The 21049-nt window shown below is 36.4% G+C and overlaps 2 protein-coding genes across 7 annotated transcripts in view; one reads left to right on the forward strand and one right to left on the reverse strand.

Moving 5' to 3' along the window:
* Nucleotides 1-5824, forward strand: part of Cc2d2a (coiled-coil and C2 domain containing 2A) — a 111073-nt gene extending 105249 nt beyond the window's left edge. For 2 of the 3 annotated variants that reach the window (XM_010641862.3, XM_010641863.3), the window contains exons 34-37: nt 1273-1395; nt 2650-2708; nt 4357-4534; nt 5558-5824. In XM_010641862.3, coding sequence (XP_010640164.1) covers nt 1273-1395; nt 2650-2708; nt 4357-4534; nt 5558-5746 — 549 coding nt within the window. In that variant the 3' untranslated portion in view covers nt 5747-5824. The remainder of the gene's footprint in view (nt 1-1272; nt 1396-2649; nt 2709-4356; nt 4535-5557) is intronic. The other variant, XM_010641864.3, reaches the window with a different exon arrangement.
* A 3897-nt stretch (nt 5825-9721) lies between these two features.
* Fbxl5 (F-box and leucine rich repeat protein 5) overlaps nt 9722-21049 on the reverse strand; it is an 81529-nt gene continuing 70201 nt past the window's right edge. For all 4 annotated transcript variants that reach the window (XM_033758805.1, XM_010641868.2, XM_010641865.3 and 1 more), the window contains 2 exons: nt 17261-17409; nt 9722-10424 (listed from right to left, as the gene is read on the reverse strand). In XM_033758805.1, the coding sequence (XP_033614696.1) occupies nt 10348-10424; nt 17261-17409 (226 nt within the window). In that variant the 3' untranslated portion in view covers nt 9722-10347. The remainder of the gene's footprint in view (nt 10425-17260; nt 17410-21049) is intronic.

The following is a 21049-nucleotide window of genomic DNA, read 5'->3' on the forward strand; positions in this document are numbered from 1 at the left end:
CCTTATGCAGTTCGCTGTTGCCACTGTGAAGAGTCAAAACCCACTCCCAAACTAAAGGGCTTCAAAAACTTATTCTCCTGGGCTGATCTGCGGGTCTGCTGAGATGGCTCTGCTGACCTAGGGTGGGCAGCTCTGCTTCTCACTGCAGGCCTGAGGGCTGGATGGGATGGGACAGCTCCGTTCGGGTGTTCATCCTGGGACTCTGGCCAGTGGCAGCGGAAGAGGCACAAAAGTGCAGGTGCAAACACACAGACTCTCAGCTTAGATTCATAAGTCACACACTTAACACTCCCACCCCTGTCTACTGGCCAACAGTCAGGAGGCAGGAAGTATGTTTCATCCCTTTTAGTGGAAGGAACTGAAAACGAACATGAGAAAGGGTATGCTTATAGGGAGGACTTAAGAATTGGAGCCAGTGACACAATCTACTACATGATTTAATATTACTTGATAGCTCATGTATTTACTTTTATTTTTTGCTATACACCTCATTAGATATTCCATGAGGGTAGGACTGTTTCATTCACTACTTTATCCTGAGATTAGAACTTAATCCTCAGTAGGTACTTAAATATGTTGAGTGGACATGTGATTCAGCACGGACAAATTCACCATTCATACACACCCTCAATGTGACCATTACACGGCAGGAGTTAAGCTAGATGGTAAAGATCTAATAGTGAATAAGGGAGATAGTGAATGTCCTTGAACCATAATTTAATAATGAGGATGGATAGGGAGTTATAAACAACAATCAATAATAGTGATAATAACAACTAACAACTATTATACTATGTCCCAGGCATTGCTCAACCTTACGAGGTAGTTATTACTTTTACTGAGGAGGAAACTGAGGCATACAAAAGCTACATAAATGCTGGGGACAAAATTCAGATGCAGCGTTGTGGAAATAAAGAGGTGGACAAGGAGTCAGGAGGCTGAGGACAGGATGAGGAAAGCTTGGCTAAGAAAGGAGAGGCCCTGACTCCTAAAAGTATTTAAGTGTCATAGTCAGGATTTACCCTACTTCACCAAACCACAATCAACAGTAACGTACACTGTAACTTCAAATACCAAAAATGTGGGAAAAAATGACCAGTAACAACTGTACAATGCCACTGATTGCAAGAGGGGTAGAAATTTTATGAATCAAAAAATGACAAAAAAAAAGTGTGCAGCCTGGAAAAACACCTGCTATCTCTACATCATACTTACACACAGGTGCATAAATATCTGCCAGTATATATGCTAATTTAGTTTTATCCTTTTTAGATTTGGTTTAATATTCAACAGTATGATTCTCCACTAAGGATAAATTTTGATGTCACCAAGCCCAAGCTATGGAAATCATTTTTTTCAAGAAGCCTTCCATATCCTGGCCTTTCCAGTGTTCAGGTATAATTTCTTTATTAACAGTTAAATACAAGGAAAGTAAAGGACAGAAAATCATCATAGAAGTAACTAGGTATCTTTTGGCCTTTAATTCTACTCCCAGCTGTTTAATTTTGAACAGTATGTTTTTCAAACTTATTTGAGCCAAGCTCACATTAAAAAACACGTTTACCTATATACTAGTTATGAATATCTGAGATATATATGACAAAAAAGTTTGGATATAAAAAGTCCTATGACAAAATGCCACAGAATATATTCTATTTAATTAAATTCTGGTCTCACCCACTAAATTGGCTTCAAAACTACTAGTAAAACTTGAATGAAACTGTGTTCCAATCGTCTAGGGCTCATTAAGTTAACAGAGTCTTGAGCAGTGGTTTGCTATTAAGTAGTAAGCAATGACATTGGCTACTCAAAGTTTTTGTTTTATTTGACTGATAGATGTCTTACAGGGTTCTTCATATGTTTTTGCTTGTTTGACTGTAGCCATTCAAAAACCTTTTGAGCCAAGGATTTAGCTTGGTGGTTCTGCAGCCTGCCTGCCTTGCAAATGCAAGGACCTGAGTTTGATCCCCAGTACCAAAAAACACTGCCCTAGAGAAAGTCTCCATATACAATTCACCTTGTATGTAAGATGACATATATAAGCTTTTTCATTGGAACATGGTTTGAAATAGTGTAAGGCTCAGAATGACATTACAGTATATAATGGAATATTTATAGCGATTAAATGAATTAACATTAGTGAATTTTAGCAAGCACTCTAAAACTGTTTGCTATCATCCTTTGTGTGTTTAGAGAAAAAGCAAGTTGCACGTTCATAAAGTTCAGAAAACATGCAAAACAATACACTGGTTAGGACTGCATATCTGCAGTACAATCTTAAACACAGATCAATTTGTCTCTCTTCATTTACTATAATGTAAGCACCATGAAGGCTGGGATTATTCACGGTAATAACCCTATTATCTTTACCCGAAATGGTGCCCGGTGACAATACTCACTTAAATATTGAGTGAAGGAATGTTTAAAACAAATGCAGGTCATGAGAAAGAGCTACAAAGCACTGTGATCTGTGATGCTTTATTTATAGTGGGTCTTGGGTGCATCCTTGTTATTTTCCATATCTTATTGAATATCTGAAATTTCATAATTAAAAATATTAAAGTATATCTATTCAAATTAAGTGATTTCTAGCATTTCTACTAGGTGATTTCTAGCGTTTCCAAAATATGAATATGATCTCTTTTATAGCCTGAGGAGCTAATTTATCAACGCACAGATAAAACAGCTGCCGCTGAGCTACAAGACAGGTAAGTAACATCATATCCTTAAAATCCACATGTCATCTGTCACTAGAAGTGTAATACCGAACTTCACACAGCTGTCAGCCTGGATCTGTATGAAACTGGGGCAATTAAATCCATGATTACAGATATCAAGTACATATGCGATCTCTAAATCTCATGGCTCAAAACAATGCATTAGCATCAGCAGTGTGAGACAGAGGTGAACTCCAATAAAAACATGCAGTTCTCCAAAGACTTTACCTCAGATTAGAGCTTAACATGTTATTACAGATGCTGTTGAAGCACATTATAATCCTCAGCTTAAATATGCTTCTTCTGTACATTAGTGGCTAGTTTATGAACCTAACCAAAACAGCAAGCTGGTAAAAGCCTGAGTCCCTCTAATTCTACTCACACTAACATCACTTACTCTCCCAGTTTCACCAACGTGGAAAATGACAAAGTGGTCCACATACTTGTTAAATGTTAAAGGGGGTGAGTGAGCCCAGCCAGATCTTTCTGCTTTCCAAACCTATTTGCCATTTCCACTGGATCAAGCCATGTAAAGACAAGTATGTCAAATGCACAAGGTCATGTAGGACCCCCTTTTAGGCATTATTAGAAAACACCGGTTTACTCTTACTTTCTCCATAAAGCTTTATTTGGGAACCTCATGCAGAACTTATCTCACGCTAATTCTTCTACGATCTTAGACATGCTGTCAATTAGTCTCAAGTCATTTATTTCTTCAGAATTAGTGTTTGGCAATTCACCCTTACTTTCTTGCTAAGGCCATCTTGAAACCAAAAGATACGTTTCTTAGTAAAAAAAAAGAAGGGATCCTATGGCTACTGAGTAACGGGAAGCTGGCCACAACTCTAAATCTCTGCATCTGGTTAGAGTGGACAAGAAGCTTTAGAATCAGCAGTGTTTCAGTCTTTGTCATCTCCCTTTTTTAGTCAAATCAAATTATCTCAAATTGTCCTCTCATCTGTAAAATCAGGACTGTGTCTTCTACCTCATGGGTTATTATATTCAACGAAAGTATATATGAAAAGCAGTTCCCAGTAAATAGCTCAGTAAATGGTAGCTATATTCCATCATTTTGTTTAAGATTTACATCCTATTAAATCATACTGATAATAGTAAAAATTAAGTTGCAATGATGGCATTTTAAAGGGAGTTTAAGGCAATTTAGGAAAGAAAGAGTTATACTATCATGAATAAAAGTGACTGGGGGAAAAATCAGTATAAGCTTTAAGAGCTTTACATATATTTGAGGATTTCAACACAAGTCCTACTCCTTATGTCAGGGTCGAATTTATCTAGTATGCTACCAAATGAATAAATGATAAATTATTTTACAGTAATACAAAATGTCTTGCCAAGTGTATTGAATTTAGCTGGCCCAGTCATCCAGTGTTCCCTCTCCTATGTTCTCTTCCAGCATCTCTTCTGGCCCTTGGGATACTCTATACTTTGCAATTATACGTCTACTTCACGGCCCACCCCCATAACAATTCTTAGAATTGCTTGTGCTGACTCTGGAATCCCCAGGCATTAACCCATATTTATTACTAACTGCCTTGTAGATAATCATACCAACAGAAACTTTTTTTTAACAAGAGAAAAGTCAAGTCACCAAATAATGGAGTTTATTTTTTATGAACAGGATTGAAAAAATGCTAAAAGACAAAATCATGGACTGGAGACCGCGCCATCTGACCCGGTGGAACAGGCATTGTACCTCTACACTACGCCACTTCTTGCCTCTGCTAGAAAGAAGCCACGGAGAAGGTGTAGAAGATGAGCACAGAGCAGAACTGCTCAAACAGCTTGGAGACTACAGGGTAGGCACAGTAACTCACAGGCTAGCCTGCTGGGTTTCTTCCTTACAAATGAGAAACTGCTCCTCCAAGTATAAAAAAGCAGCAGTATGGACTAGAGTATTAGTAAAAGTTCTAAACTTCTGTTAACTCATACTGAATGACAAAATGTCTATAAAGAAAATACTACCATTTTTGTTGCAGGATCCTAAGAAAAACAATACTTTTATGAAATATACAGCAAGTAGTAAGTAATTTGAAAACATCTGGCTAAATTATATTAGACAGCTGTGCAAGACAGCAAAGAGTCTAGATTAGGTGTTTTAAAGTATATGGTTTTGCACTACGCTTCTCACTGCTAAGAAAAATTCTCATTAATAAACAATATATCCTCTCTACCACCTCCTGATAGTGTTGTGTTCTTATCCTGTTGCTGGTAAGAAAAGCTAGAAAGCAGTGTCATAACTAAGACAATAAAGTGATGGCAAAAACAGGTGACAGCCAAGGTGGACTAGTCACTGTGGATGTTTTCAGTTCAAGTAACAAGACTGTAGAGGCTTGAGCACTAGCAAGCGCACTGGTTTACTTCAGTGACACTACAGGTGAGCGGCTAAGAGACCATCCCCTTCTCTGCTCCACACCTGTGATAACATCAGTCTTGGGCTGGCTGTGCTTCTGGAAGCAAATGCTAAAGCAGCCTGGGACACACGTGTGCCCAAAGTAGGTGACAGCACTGTGTCCCAAGTCTCAGGTTGACCAAATGCTCACCTGCAGATTAGTTTTTGTGGCCAAAGGCAAAATGCAATCATCATCTTATCCTGGGTCTGTACAATTATTAGTTATGCACACTAGGCACACCAGGAAGAGTGAAGGAAACAATGGAGAATGGGTGACGAGAGGCATCTTACACACTAATAATCCTCTCCCCATTTGTGTTAATATTATCACTGACCAAAAACACAGAAATGGTCTGGTGATCTAAGAATTACATTTATGAAATACTGAAATCTTCAAACGTCACTAATGACTTTATTTATTTATTTTTAGTTCTCTGGATTTCCCCTTCACATGCCGTATTCTGAAGTGAACCCTTTAATTGAAGCTGTGTACAGCACTGGAGTACATAATATTGATGTTCCTAATGTTGAATTTGCTTTAGCTGTATATGTCCACCCATATCCTAAAAATGTTTTGTCCGTGTGGATCTATGTTGCGTCCCTCATACGCAACAGGTAATTTTTTCACTGTGCCTTTTATATCATGTAAAAACTAATTAGCATATGTAAATATTTTTTAAATTATATTGATCACACTAGAAAATATTTTTTATATAATGAAATAAAATTATCACCTATTTTCAAAACGTAAGTGTCTTTATTAGTTGTCTGCTCTGTCTTTGCTGCTCCCAAGTTCAGCCGAGAGTGCCCATGAGCTCTGGGCCTCTGCCTTTGCACTTTCTCACCTTCTGTTCGGGACACCTTTCTCCTCTGCCTGTCCAGCAGAATACCAATTAGAAAAGTTCAGTAAAACAACACTTCTCAGCTCTCCTAGAGGAACAATTTTGCAGTATCAAAGTTTTTAACCCTGGGTAGCTTATTACCCTACAGACATTCTGTGCGAGCCCCCCCACCACTGAAACAATATTGGGGGGGGTATTCTTTTTGAAAAAGCTCAGAGACTGCTATGAACTGAGTATGTGTGGCCTGCCCGCTACTTTCTATCTCAAAATCCTAATCCCTAATAAAATGGTATTTGGAGATGAAGCCTTTGAGATGCCTGGGCCCTGAGGGTGAAATCCTTATAATGGCTTTGGTGTCCTTTGAAGGGATGGGAAGATTGTGCTCCCTTCCTCTTTTCTCTCCTCTCCCCTGCTCTATGCAAGGATATAAGAAAATGCTATCTGCATGCCAAGACTGCCCTTACTGTACACAGGATCTGCTGGCCTCCAGCAGATCTGGAGCTTATCTTGGACTTTCAGGTCTTCAAAATAAGAAATAGTTGTTTGTTGTTTGAGCCAATCTATGTATTCTGTTATGGCAACCAACTGAAGATAAAACATTCATATTACACTAAGCCATTAAAAAGAACTAAATGTACATGTTTATCTGGATATACAGTACACAAAATAAATATTTAAAGCAGGATTTTCTCAACAGCATTATTGACCTTCAGGGACAAATAATTACCTGTTGTGCAGGGTTTTCTTATACATTTTAAAGGTGTTTGCCAGATAAGACTTTTTGCAGATGGTAAGGGGATCTAGGGATAGAAGGGTAGGGGAAGTAAACTGGATTAAGAAGTGATATGTGTATTACCAATTCCCCATAATAAACACATTACATATTGCAAACATGTACTAATAAATCTTGTAAGATGTTTACCAGTATGTACTCGAGCCTATACGCATGAGATGCCAGTTATATCACTCTCTCTGGTCAAGTGTGACAAAATGTCTCCTGATGTTGCTGTCTCTATGTCCTCTCAAAACAAATAAACAAAGAGTCCAGCTGACAATTACTGATACAGCTCTCACTTTAAAAGAAAAATTAGACAGAACCAAGGAACAACTGTCACCTTCACTAATCTCTTACTCCTCTACCAAGTTGCACTGCAATTACCTGTGACAGGTCTCTGCTGCCTCTAAGGTGAGCTCAAGTTACCAATATAATGATACAGCCACACAGTTACTTCTTGATAAATCCTCAACTGCTGCTTACCAGCTCGGTAACCCACAGTAAGTTAGCTAATTTGTCACACACATTCCTCCTACGTGAGACGAGAATGCTCGCATTAAGGACTCCTTAGCACTGTTAAGGTCTGAACAGATCAGCACATGAACATGCAGAAGTACCTGATACTGAACACCTAATGTTTGCTGGGCATCACAGGGCACTTTATACAATGGTTGCATTTTATTCTCAGAAGGAAAATACAAAACCCAAAATAAATTTAAACCAAGTATATAGTGTTTCACTGGAACATTAACTGTCCCTTTAAGTTATTAATAGAAACCAGGGCAATGTATAAAATTTAAATGCAGATCATGTCATGACCCCATGCAGGAAGGAATGGTAGAAAAGCAGTGAGTTTCAACATGACAACATGCTGAGGACATACTGAGGCCAGTTTGTTTCAAATTGGCCAAAACCGTTTGCTAACATCAAGAAGCATAAACAAAACAAAAAAAGCAATACACCTCAATTACTTAGAATGGCTGGTGAAACTGCTCAGAGTTGATTAATTTATCAAGGATAACATTCAAGCCAAGTTCTGAAACATCATTTAATCATGATCTTTTTCTCATAAAGATTGTCAAAAATTTTACCTCAAAAATAGTTTTCTGTTACATGAGAGAAAAACCTTAGTCTGCCTTTGATGACTCAGTCACTGCTATGGATATGCAATTTCACCACACAGTTTATGTTAATACAGGGAAGATGAAGTAAGGGTAGGATGAGATCCTGCAAGAATTCCTATGGTTTGTTACTCAGAATAGTCCATGATGTCAACTTTAAATTAAATAGACTTTATGAACTACTTAGGGAAGTAAATACAAAGTAACTATGAAACACCCAACCTGACAAAATAAAACTCATGACTTTATTTAGTAAGCTGATTTCATTTCACGTTCTCAAGAATGTTTTTGTTTGTGGTGCTGGAGGTCAAACCCAGGGTATTAAACACACTAAGTGCTCTATCATTAATCAGTTACAAGAAATTGTTTTATTCTTCATGGTTAGATCTAGACTTCTAGGAAGGATGCAGTGGTGCCACAAAAGACATGATAATGAAGCTTAACAGGTAAAAACCCTCAAAAGGTAAGATCTGCTTGTACCCGACCATATCAAAAGCAAAGGAATTAAAATGAGAATCATTAAAGTGAAATTAAAAAAAGAGCATCATTGGATATACTCCTGTTAGAGTGTAGTGCAAATGTTAGTTGACTTAAAAAGCATTCCTGGGCCTGAGGATTTAGCTCAGTGGTACTACGCCTGCCTTGCAAGTGCAAGGTCCTGAGTTTGATCCCTGGTACCGAAAAAAAAAAAAGCATTCCTGCCAGACTTGGGAGGATAAGCCTGCAACCCTAGGGACTCTGGAAAGGCAGATCCCCACCGAGTTCCAGGCCAGCTTCAGCAATTTAGTGAGACCCTTTCTCATTTGCGCCTTTTGTAGGAAAATGGATGCACCTTGAGACAATAACGTTAAGTAAAATAAATTGCATTCACATACATAAGCTTAAATACCGTATGGTTTCTCTTATATGAGAAGCCCAAAGTATAAATAAAAGACAGACAAAAAGAAACAGGGAGATAAACCTTCTGCAAGTGAGAAGGGGACCAAGAGAGGGAGGGAAGGGAGAAAGGCAATGGGGAAAGGGACCTAAAAAGAAATATGATGTGTCATGTACATGTACCAAATATCCACAATGAAAATAGTCATTATGTATTACAATCGTGCTAGTAAGTAAAAATCTTTTAAAGGATGGGGGAATGCACCTCAATGGTAGAGCACTTGCCTAGCATGCATAAAGCCCTGGGTTCAATCCCTATAGTGCAAAATTTTTTCAAAAACATTCATAAATCCTCCTTGTTTATATTTCCCTCAAATGACCCTTCCTTCATCTTTACACAACGCTCTAAAAACTTCACCTAACTTGAGATTTGCCTCCCTACAATTTACACCTCCTAGTCTCCCTCAAGCAAAAAAAAAAATATATCTGGGGACACAAAGAACCTGACTGCAAGATCACTTCCTCTTCTCCAGCTTTGAACATACTTATTTTTTAAAATATGGCATGGCACAATTTTCTTCTTCTTAGCATAAAAGTATACAATGGCATGACATAAAATGGACCCAGTACATCCCTTTCTGTTTGGTAGGCCTCTCTCTCATGACCTTTTCCCAAAGTAACAAAGATAAACTTTGATTTAAGTTTTGGCTACTAAATAACTAGTTTCAAAAAGGAATTTCCGCTCAGAATTACTCACCTGTGTAAAATTGTCTATCTGGGAGAGTCATGATTTCATAGAAGCTCAAAACCAAAATATTTAGTCCTATTTTATACTAAAGTAAACCTGGATTGAAATTTGTAATAAACTCATAACACAGAATATATTACTTGGTAAAGTCCTCAAAGTAATTTTTATTTATACATTTCTTCAAATGGCTAGGGAATTATTAAAAATCCCTCTCAAATCTGACAATTTAGGGGCAGTGGTAGAACCAGGGATTTTGGGCAAAAGCAAATATAAATAAATTGGTGCTCTGCTAGCTCACTGAGCTAACACCACAAAGCCAATTATTCTACAACCTCAAAGGATCTCATGTGAATGTGTTTGAATTGGCCCCCTTATTAATTGTTCAAATAAAAGATGTTATGGAAAAGAGATTAATTTCCAACATGTGCAGTCTTTGAAATAAAACTTCAGAAATGTACATCTGAAACAATCTGCAAAGCTTAGTACAGTGTTTATACATAAGGAGAACCAATCACCCCCGAAGATTTTTCCAAAATTCAAAATAATCTAAAACATACTTTAAATGGCACTGCATTAGTGACATTCTTTTTGAAGCATTTTGTTTAAAAGAAATCCAGTAAGACTGTTCTCACCCTTAAGAAAAGACCTAATACCTTTCTAAAACAACAATATATTTTGCATAAGAAACAACACTGTACAATTCACTGGTAGACTAAGATTTCTGAGGTTGTAAGAAATGGGGCCAAAACAAGACACACTCAGTAAGGGATGGTTAACACAAGAAATGTGCTATAAGTAAAGTGCATGAAAGGAAGCCTGCTCAGCTAAATGAAGTAGACAAAGGTCAGAAGTCAAGGGTCATTCACCAGATCGGCAGCAGGCTCGAAAACCACACTGCAAATTCTGGCATCCACTGGCGGTATCAGCATGAGGACCTGTATGAAAAGAGAAAAGTGTGAAAGAAGGAATTTCTTAGCAATCTTACAAAAAAATTTGGCTTATGAAAGAGCTAAAAATTTTGCTTTCCCCATAGTATACTTATATCATAAGAAGTAGAATCTTACAATGAGTGTATATAAAATTAGTCAGACAAAAATTGCCAGTGACAATCTGACACTAACCAATGTTTTTCATGGTCTAAAAGGTAATGGAAGAAGAGAGAAGAAATAATTTTTGGCAAAAATCTTACAAAATAAAGACTCAAGAAGAAAAGGAGCAATTGGTAGAAGCAGGACTATCTGGCTAATTTAACAACAGATTCCTAGAAATATAATTAAAGAAAAAAAAACACTAACAGGTCAGCTAAATAATTCACTATTGAGCAATTACAATAAATATGATGTACAAAATTTTAAACACACTATACATTGACTTAGCATTTTGCTGTATTTTTAACATTTACAGCCAGAAAAAAAAATATATGGTAGGGTTAGATGAAATTATTTTCCAAATTTGAGTAAATAATGAGTAATTAAACATTTGAGACATAATAAAAATTGATTCAATTACAAAGAAGAGTAATAAAATATCTGTGGAATAACTGACATTTTATTCCACTCACATTATGCTACCCAAATACTAGACAAAAGATCCATTAGGGAACACAGCTGAGAATTAGAAAATAACAAAGAAGTTTTATAGCACATTTTCAAATGTTAAGTACTTTAAATGACAGTTTTTATAAAGGCAGGCAAATGTGGAAAAAGGTTGTATGACTATATTGAAGTCTTTCAGTATTTCTGATTCATGGAAAAATAGAAAGTTAGTTCCATGCCCACTAGAACAATCAAACTCAGGAACTGTGACATATAAGGACCAAATTTAAAAGCACACGAAATATGATTTTACTGCTGAATATATCAAATGGATTATAACTGAAAAACCACAATACACTGCAGCAATGCCAGCTTAACTCAAAAATGTATTTTTTGTTTTTGTAAAGCAGTACTTCACCAAAAAAGAAGCCAAGTCTGATAACACCATTATTTCTGTTAAATTCCAGAAATTTAACTTTTCTTTGTATTCCCAAAATGGCATATACAAAAGAAAGGGGAGAATTTCTTAGGGTATTTAATCACTGAAGCACAATGTTCCTCTATTTCACTATGGAAATGACAACAAATGTTTATAAGTAAATAGTAAACTTTACAAATTATGTAGAAATGCATTAGCCTATGCCTGTGATGGCAAATCTTTTAAGAGACCAAGTGCCCAAACTGTAATCGCAAACCTACTTACTTACTGCAAAGTGCCAACACTGCAATTAAACCTGAATAGTGAGGTTTCCGTTCAGAAAAATCAACTTGTACATTAACATCTTTGTCTTAAAAGAAAAACACAATAACACGTGTGCCACAGGTTCGCCACCACTGGTCCATGCCTCTATTAATTTCCAAATAGTTATTGTTTTAAAATAGACATGACACCTAGGATCAGCTTCAAATGAATAGGGAGCCTGTACGGCATGGCATGGTGCAGAAGAAAACAAGATTGGCCACAGATTTATAACTGCAGAGGCTGATAGTACATGAGGATTCACGATATTATTGCTCATATGTTTAAAAATTCCCAAAGAAAAATGTTTAAAATTACTTTCAGGGCCGGGGATTTAGCTCAGTGGTTCTGCTGCCTGCCTCACAAGCACAAGGATCAGAGTTCAATCCCCAGTACCAAAAAAAAAAAAGAAGTAGTAGTAAAATTACTTTCAATATAAAATTAATCACTGCAAGCTCACCTTTATTTAATCAAAATAAAAATCTCCATTTTAAGATTAAAAGTATCAAATGTATCAAATATTTAAAATTTACAAAGCAGCATTCTCTGAAGATTATCTTCCCTTGAAATCAGATAGTACATTAAGTCATCTGAGCCACAGAGTCAAGTTAAACTTTTTTAGTACACTTTAGTATTTATGACAAACGTCCAGATAAAGAACCATAGAGCTGGAAACTCTTCTCCCATGGTTAGTCTTCAACAGAGTTCCCTGTAAGTTCACCTGCTAGGCAACGCCAATGGCCCCAGCTCCTCCTCGGCCTGTCTGTGCACACCCCTCACATGGTTACCTCTGCCCACTAACAGTTCAGTGCCCTCTCCAAGACCCAAGCCTGCCTCCCTGCCATCCCCCTGGCCTTCAGTCTGTGAAGAAATGTCTGAATTATTAGTTTTTGCCAAAATGTATCTGATTAGTATTTTATCAGCACACAATTGTAGTCTCAATTTTTTCAAGGTGAAAGAAGAGACATACAGACTCAATTTTCTAAACTGAAACACCACAAAATACTTCACAATGTCTGTATTCCTATTTTTTGTTTGTAAAGAGATGGGCTCTCACTATCACTATGTTGCCCAGGCCGGCCCCACCCTCCTGGGTTCAAACAGTCCTCCTGCTGCTTCACCTCCTAAGTATGTGGGGCTATACATACGTGTGTCACCACACCTAGCCATGTCCCTTTTTTTTTTTTTTTTTTTTTTTTTTTTTAATGATAGAAAGGTAAAGAAGGAATGTTTTAGTGAATTCTACAGTAGCCTAGGAAAAACTGTAAGCGATGGCTGGAAGCAAAAGAGGTTTCCAACAGAAAGTAAAAAAGAACCTCCACAGGGGGGCCGGGGATTTAGCTCAGCGGTTTGGTGGCCTGCCTTTCAAGTGTAATGACAAAAAAAAAAAAAGAACCTCCACAGGGAAATCACATCAAGGAAGCTATTCCCCTGGAGACTCCCAGCAGTCCAGACACCACACATCCCACCTAAAAGACGGAGGGAGCCAACATCCTCAGGGTCCACTCTGGCCTGCGTCACTCTATTCTCAAAGTCTAGACATGGTAGAAGATAAAAGATGAAAAATGTAGAAATAAAAACATGTACTTTGGATTAAGTACAAAGCTAACAACAAAATTCTGCTGTAAGCATCTCTTTATTCATCACACAGTTCTTGCTGATACTGACACAAAATGTGGCACTTCCGTCCACTGTGAGTTCCAGTGGGATTCTAAGTATACCAACAGAGGGAATATAGTGGTGTTTTAAAATGTAATAGTAGGATCTACCTAGAGAAGCCTACAAGTACCTACCTAGTAGGTAGCCATAATATTAACAGCTTTGATGCTATAATATCATTAAAGTCAGTCAGAGGAGTGACTGGTTATCTGATCCTAATAATCCATGAAAGCCAGATTCCAACAAAGGATTTTATTCTCCTCAAGGCCTACAGAGAAGTACAAGTAGATAATCACTGTTTTAAACTTAGTTTAGAAAATGAGTCAGTAGCAATTTCCAAAGCATGGAAATTACAAGCAACATTAATAGTAAGATCCTTCAGTATCACAGAGGGGGGACTCAACAAAAAGAATAAATCAAAAAGAGAAGAAAGAAATACAGATATGTTAGGCTGCCAAGGGTATCAAGTCAACAGCTATACTTCAAAGAGACAACTAACAATTCAAACTTTGTAATCGTTCACTTTAAATATATGAATTACAACCAGTAGTCTTCCATGTCAATGGAGGATACAGAATCCAAATGGTTATATGAGGACAAAACTATACTAAATAATAATAAAAATAAAATAAAATTGCATAATTAAGTCAAATCTTTAAATGCCCAGTGAAGAATAAATCTTATAAGTAATTTTAAATATTAGATGGAAATAACTACAAAGCCACCAAATCCCCAACTTGTATTACAGAACAACTGTCTTCCCAGGTGGTGTCTGCATTACTCATGCTGTAGTTCTGCACTTACCTCAACTTACCTGTAATTCCTCTTTAACTTAAATTGGAAACACAAGAGAGCAAATCATCTGAGACTGTCATTTCCAGAGCTATGAGCTAATCTATCTTAATTCATAAATTATATATACATTGAAATGCAAACAGGCACAAATATTTATTTGCTATCACTGTTCAAAAGTTCTTCAGAGCTCTAAACTATGCTGTTCCAATTAGCACTTTTTAAATGATAGAAATTTTATATTGTTATGGTTAAGAGGTATTTTTATATAAACTTAAAAGTCATGATAAATCATTTAGAGGAATCAATTTGCACTTTATATCAATGCTTAACAGTGTCTTTTTCTAGGCAGTTATTGTTTGAATATAGATTGGCTAGCTCTATCTTCTCAAAAATCTCTGCTAGTGCTTAGGAAACATTCTGCTTAATCATTTACTATTCAGTTAATGACTAACGTTGACCATATTTACTTTTTTAAGCTAATAACTTGATAGTTAATTACACAGATTAGCTTTCAGCAAACTAATTTTGAATCAAATTACTTCCAAGTATTCATAATATAATCTACCACCTAAATACACCTCATTACTTTACAACCATATATTAAAACATACTAGTTTCAGAAATAATAATAATAAAAACAATAAAAAGGGGGCCCATAAGCATCACTAAACATTTACTGAGTTGCTTTGAAAGACACTGTGTCAAGACTGTCACCTTGCAAACTGGATATAATTCCAACAGTCTCCAGGTTGTTCAAATGTCCTCTTAAGGAAAAGACTGTATTCCAGCACCGCCTTACCAACTACCTGCTACTGTGGAACACAACTTCTATGACAAGTTACAATGCTGCAGTGTTTCATTTCTCCCAAACTGTCCCTGGGTGACTTATAAAGGGATATTTAATACTGTCTTATTCAAACAATGCAATATCCTTTCAATCTTTCAAGTTCAGATCTCTTGAAGCTCATTTACTGAATATCACCAATCACTTATCAAAAAGAAAATTCCTACATTCAACAAAAGAAATATAACAGCTCCTCTGGAACACATTAATATTTATATTTTCAAAACAGGTTAAGATGAAACAAATGCCAACAAAGTACAAAAGATTTTAAGATTTAAGTTATCTTATGATCAAAATTATTTCAAAAAGTTTAAAAACACATAAACAATAGAGACCATAAAAGTGAACTAAACCCTAATACTTCATCACCTAAAATATCTATATATTCAAAAATAAATATAACAAATTAAGTTGTGAGATTACCAAATGCAGCTATAATGAAATTACGTGTCTAAAATAAAGTGTAATATACAAATGTCTTTCTCAAAAACGAACTGTTTATTGATTACTTTATGTTCTACAAGTCGTAGGAAATACAATCAACCCACAATAAAATTTCACGTTTAAATACAAAACCAAAAACTCCCCTCTCAAACCCTCTACATCCAAAAAAGAAAACAAAACTTCATCATCATACTTTTTTTTTAGATACTTAAGCTGGGTGTAAACAAAATAACATTCATTTTCACCATTACTTAATTACACACGGAAGGCAAAAGATGATCCAACTTACTGAAGAAATACCAGGAACAAGGGAGAAGTCTACGAAACAATGTGACTGCAAGAGTAAGAGCAGAGTTCTCCCGTCTCATATTTAAAAAAAATCTAATTTCCTGAGAAATAGCACATTTGCTTACTTTTCTGCTTCCTAGTTTGTGACATTACTCTCTGGGGTTCCTCTCAGACACAGCATACAGTTTAAGAAGATAAGCACTGAGTAGAAAGCTGTCTAACGTTTTTCCAGGTATAAATACAGAAGGCTGATCTGTTACTATTAATTGAGAAGCAGCTTTTTATCCTTCTGGGAAATTTAGTTTCTACTAATGACCCCAAATACCCCAAAGATACTGAATGTACTGTGAAAAAGTAAATTCAAGAGGCTCTTAGTAGGGTAGTTGAGCTTAACGAACAAATTATACTTACCTGATTTTTCTCTTCTTTTTTGCGGTGCTGGGCATTGAACCCCAGGCCTCACACATACTAGACAAATGCTCTACCTGAGCTATATCCCCAGCCCTATCCAATGAATTTCAAGAAGAGATTCAAGAATAAATTTCCAAAATACTATTTGGGAATTTTAGTCACATCTAAAGCATTTCACCTTTTCTCAACACTTTGCCTTATGCCCTCAACAGTCTTCAGTGAGATTTATCTGGAACCAGACACAGAACTAGGAAGTTCATATTACTAAACTACTTCTGTATCTATTGCATTTGATAAAATTGTTCTACTAGAAAAATAAGTATTATTCCAAGAAATCAGCATATCTAGAATAATACCTCTGCACTGTTAATAACTGCTTTAGTGTAAAATTAGAGGAATTTCCAAAAATTTTAAGGACTTTGCTATTTCTATAACAATTTGCCATTTTTTATTCCCATTCTTAATGTTATTTTATTGCCTTCTTCCACCATAATTCCAGTTTTTTACAATTTGCCTTTTTTTTGGTACCGGGGATTGAACTCGGGTCTTTGCGCTTACAAGGCAGGCCATCGAACTGCTGAGCTAAATCCCTGGCCCCAATTTACCATTTTTAAATTAAACTATTATATGCCTCAAAAATCTAACACTAAGTCGGGTGTGGTGGCGCACACCTGTAATCTCAGTACTCGGGAGGCTGAGGCAGGAGGATTGCTGTGAGTTCGAGACCAGCCTGGACTGCACAGTGAGTTCCAGGTCATTCTCAACTACATAGTGAGACCGTCTCAAAAAACCATAAAAAACAAACAACAACAACAACAAAAAATCTGACACAAAGGATATTTGAAATATGCAACCCACAGAAAAATTTATCTTTTGAGAAGTAATAGATATCCGTGATTTTTTTAATATTATTAAATTTAAAGGACTAAAACGGAAAGTAAAACAATGTGGAATATTAGAAATCTAGAAAACCAAACAGAAACTATAAGTTATTAGAACTGCTAAAATTTTTCAGACTAATTCTTTCAAAATTATCTCATTGTTAAAAGGCATTACCGTTAATGTTGTCACAGTAGTAAAAGTATTCATCATTTAGAGAAGGACAAACCGAAACCAACTCCTGCAGGCCTGCACCAGTTACAGTAAGACAACCAGAGAGATTAAGGTGCTCCAAGTAAGGCAGCCCTCCTCCCAGAGTCAAAACCCTGCAAGAGACACAAGGCGATAATCAGACTATATTCATCCATGAAAAATGTGTATTCCTATGGCCTACTGGGCCACAATTTTACATAACAAAAAGATTTTAAGAATTTCTCTGAAACCCTGATAACTGGCCTTGAAGCAGAAATACATACATTTAACTCAGAAACACTATCTAAATTTTTCCTAAAAAGTCAATAAAGAAATTATAAAAGTTTCCTTCATAAGAACACCACAGTAATTTAATACAGGAAGTTCTGAACTCCAAAGCTGTAATGATGATTTCCCTACCAAACTGTCCAAGTTAAAATTATTAAGAAAATTACTGGTTTGAAACCTGTGACCATTTCAGTTTTTCAAAAACTTAGCATATGACTTAGCATTTACTCTATGTGTATACCTGAAAGTTTGAAAACTGTTTACACAAAAATTGTACATGAATGTTCACAACACCATTATTCATAATAGTCAAAAACTGAAACAACCCAAATACCCATTCAATAATGGGTAAACAAAATGTGCTACATCCATACAATTAAGCACCATGCACCTTCAAAGTAAAGGTAGATGCTACATCACGCATGAACCTTGAAGACATACTAAGCAAAAATAGGCAGACACAAAGGCTACATGGTATGGTTTATGATTCCATTTATAGTACTATCTTAGAATAGGTAAACCCATAGAAACAGAAGGTAGGTTAGGACCTGCTAGGGGCTGAAGGTAAGGGAGAAGGGGGAATGACTATTAGTAAGTATGTGATCTCTTTTGGAAATGATGAAAATATTTCTGAAGTGGATCATGGTGATGGTTGCAAAAACATGCAAAATATCTAAAGCCACAGAACTTTACACTAAAAAAAGGGATAAATTTTATGGGATGAGTTTTAAATTTTAATTTAAAAAAGAAAGTCCAGGGCCAGGGGATTTAGCTTAGTGGTGCCACCACCTGCCTCAAAAACACAAGGTCCCGAATTTGATTCCCAGTACTCAAAATAAACAAACAAACAAACAAACAAATAAATAAGAAAGTCCAACAGAGTATGTTCTAGAATAAAAACTGTATTTCTATATAGAAAGAAGTGAAAAGGGTGGACTTGGGTGCCACATAGGTTCATGAGACCTTGCTATAAGCCTCTGTGCTCTGAAACCCAACTTCTCTGCAGTTGCCCGTGAATAGCATTAGACCTGACTCCACTCTCAAAAGCTATCCACTGTGGGAAAATAGGAACCCCAAGAGCTCTTGCGCCAAGTGCCCTAACTACCTACACTGCCATCACTGCCGCCACAAACTCCTCCAGCCCAGGTCACTGGCACTGCTGCTATGGGTCGCAAATGAAGACGCTGCACAGAGGCAAAACCACTGCATTTGTTTGGAAGGAGAGCCACCACACTGTTCCCAGCTGGCAGAGTAAGGCCTCTCTTCAGGAGAAAAATCGTTCCTTACTAAAGCCACTTGAGTAAGCTAAGAAGAGCAGATTGTTCCATCAAATGTGTAGAAATTAATGCAAGGACACAACAAAGATGAAAAAGCAGGGAAACAGGACACCACTAAAGGCACACAATAATTCTCCATAACCAACTCCAAAGAAAATTTATGAAGTGCCTAAAAAGAAATTTAATATAATAATCTAAGGAAACGCAGTGAGATCAAAGAATACAGATAGACAAGTCAATGAAATGAGGAAAACAACTGACCTGAATGACAAATTCAACAGTGATCATAATGAAGAACCAAACTGAAATTTTGGAGTTAAAGAACTCAATGAATGAATGAAACATCACTCGGGCAGCATGTTTGTGTATGTACTGACTATCCAAAGCATCACTGGACAGGTGTCATTTTAAACATTCAATTCTTGCTGGCAAGAGATACACTCTTGTTTTATGTTTCCTACTACATTATCTTATAACAGTTAATTTAAAAATATGCAATTTTTGGTCATCCTGTATTTAAATGATTGGACTGGTAAGTGGTTAAAGATAGGTTTTTGAAATAACCCAGACGGGACACACACACACACACACACACACACACACACAATGACAAAGAGAGAATACAATCTATGGGATCTGGTGAATAAACTTTCATGCTATGAGAATTACAAAAGGAGGAACATAAAGTTTATTTAGTGAAGTAATTACTAAAAAGCTCCAATGCCTTGGACTAGACATGGTTGTCTGGACCCATGAAATTCAGATTTCTAAAAGAGATTCAACCAAAAGAGACACATTTTAATTAAAATTCAATGGTAAAGGCAGCCAAATGCCGACTACTCTAATAACATATGGTGCTTTAGAAATCAGTGTACCTAGCAAAAGGTAAAAACCTGAAACATTCAAAAACAGTAATGAGCCAGGTGTGATGGCATATACCTATAGTCCCAGCACTTGGGAGGCAGAGGCAGAACACTGCCAGTTTGAGGCCAGCCTGGGCTACATACTGATGCCCTGTCTCAAAAACCAAAAACAGCTCTAAATAGTTAAGAAATACATGAGTCAGGTGCGGCAGTGCACATTTGTAACCCCAGCACTTGGCGGAAGCAGGTGAATCACCTCAGGTTTGAGGCCAGCCTGGGTTACATACTGAGTTCAAGGCTACATAGCAAGATTTACATAGTGAACTACATAGGGAGAACTTGTCTTTAAAAATAAATAAAAATAAAAAACAAATATATGAGGTATATTTTTACATCAAAAATGTAACTCGTTAAAAGATACAAGTTTAGAGGTTTTGTAGGTAACTAAAGTTGTTATCAGTAGAAAAGTCTACTATAACTTTCAGATGTTTTATATAAGCTGCATGGTATAAAGTGAATAACTACAGCAAAAATACAAATGAGAAGAATTAAAACTTAGCATTACAAATTACCAAATACCAAAGATAAGCAAGGAAAAAAAGCAAAGGATCTACAAAACAAAAGAAACAATTAACAAAATACTGAATTGCACCAGCTAAACTTAACTGTCAACTTAACTGGATTAAGAGGCTCCTGGCTGAATCATGGGGGGACTGTACACCTAGAGCAGATTAACACACTGATGTTCACAGCTGCATGGGCTGTTAGGAGCTGGGCCCCACTGGCAGTGGGTGCTGAGGGGGGGGGGTTGTGGAGCGCGCATGAGAGAGATATCCTACCATTTGACACAATGGACCTAGATGGACCTAGAGGATATTATGCCAAATGAAGCCAGACAGAAAAATACTGCATGATCTCACTACTGGTATGTGTAATCTCTTAAAAATAATTCAATATGTAGAGGTAGAGAATAAACAGTGGTAACCAGTGAGGAATCAACAGAAATGTGGGTTAAAGGACACAAAGTAGCAACTATATAGCAGGGACAAATCATAAGACAGTGTTAAGAGCTTTCCAAAGCAAGGTTGTACCTGCTTTGCCACAAGATGGGAAAATGTTTAACTGTGTGAGATGATGATATGTTAATCTGTTCCATTATAATGTATATATTTGATATACCTTAAATATGTATATACAAAAAATCTATTTTAAAAACTCTTATAAATATTTTAAACAAGACCAACAATTTAAAAGTATGAACACAATGAAAGAAAAAGAAATGTATGTTTATATAATTTATATTTAATTTAATTTTATATATCTATCTCCATATCCTGCAGTACCGG

This window comes from Fukomys damarensis, unplaced genomic scaffold, assembly GCF_012274545.1.
Source record: "Fukomys damarensis isolate Sample0158 unplaced genomic scaffold, DMR_v1.0_HiC HiC_scaffold_35, whole genome shotgun sequence".
In the NCBI taxonomy this organism is placed as follows: Eukaryota; Metazoa; Chordata; class Mammalia; order Rodentia; family Bathyergidae; genus Fukomys; species Fukomys damarensis.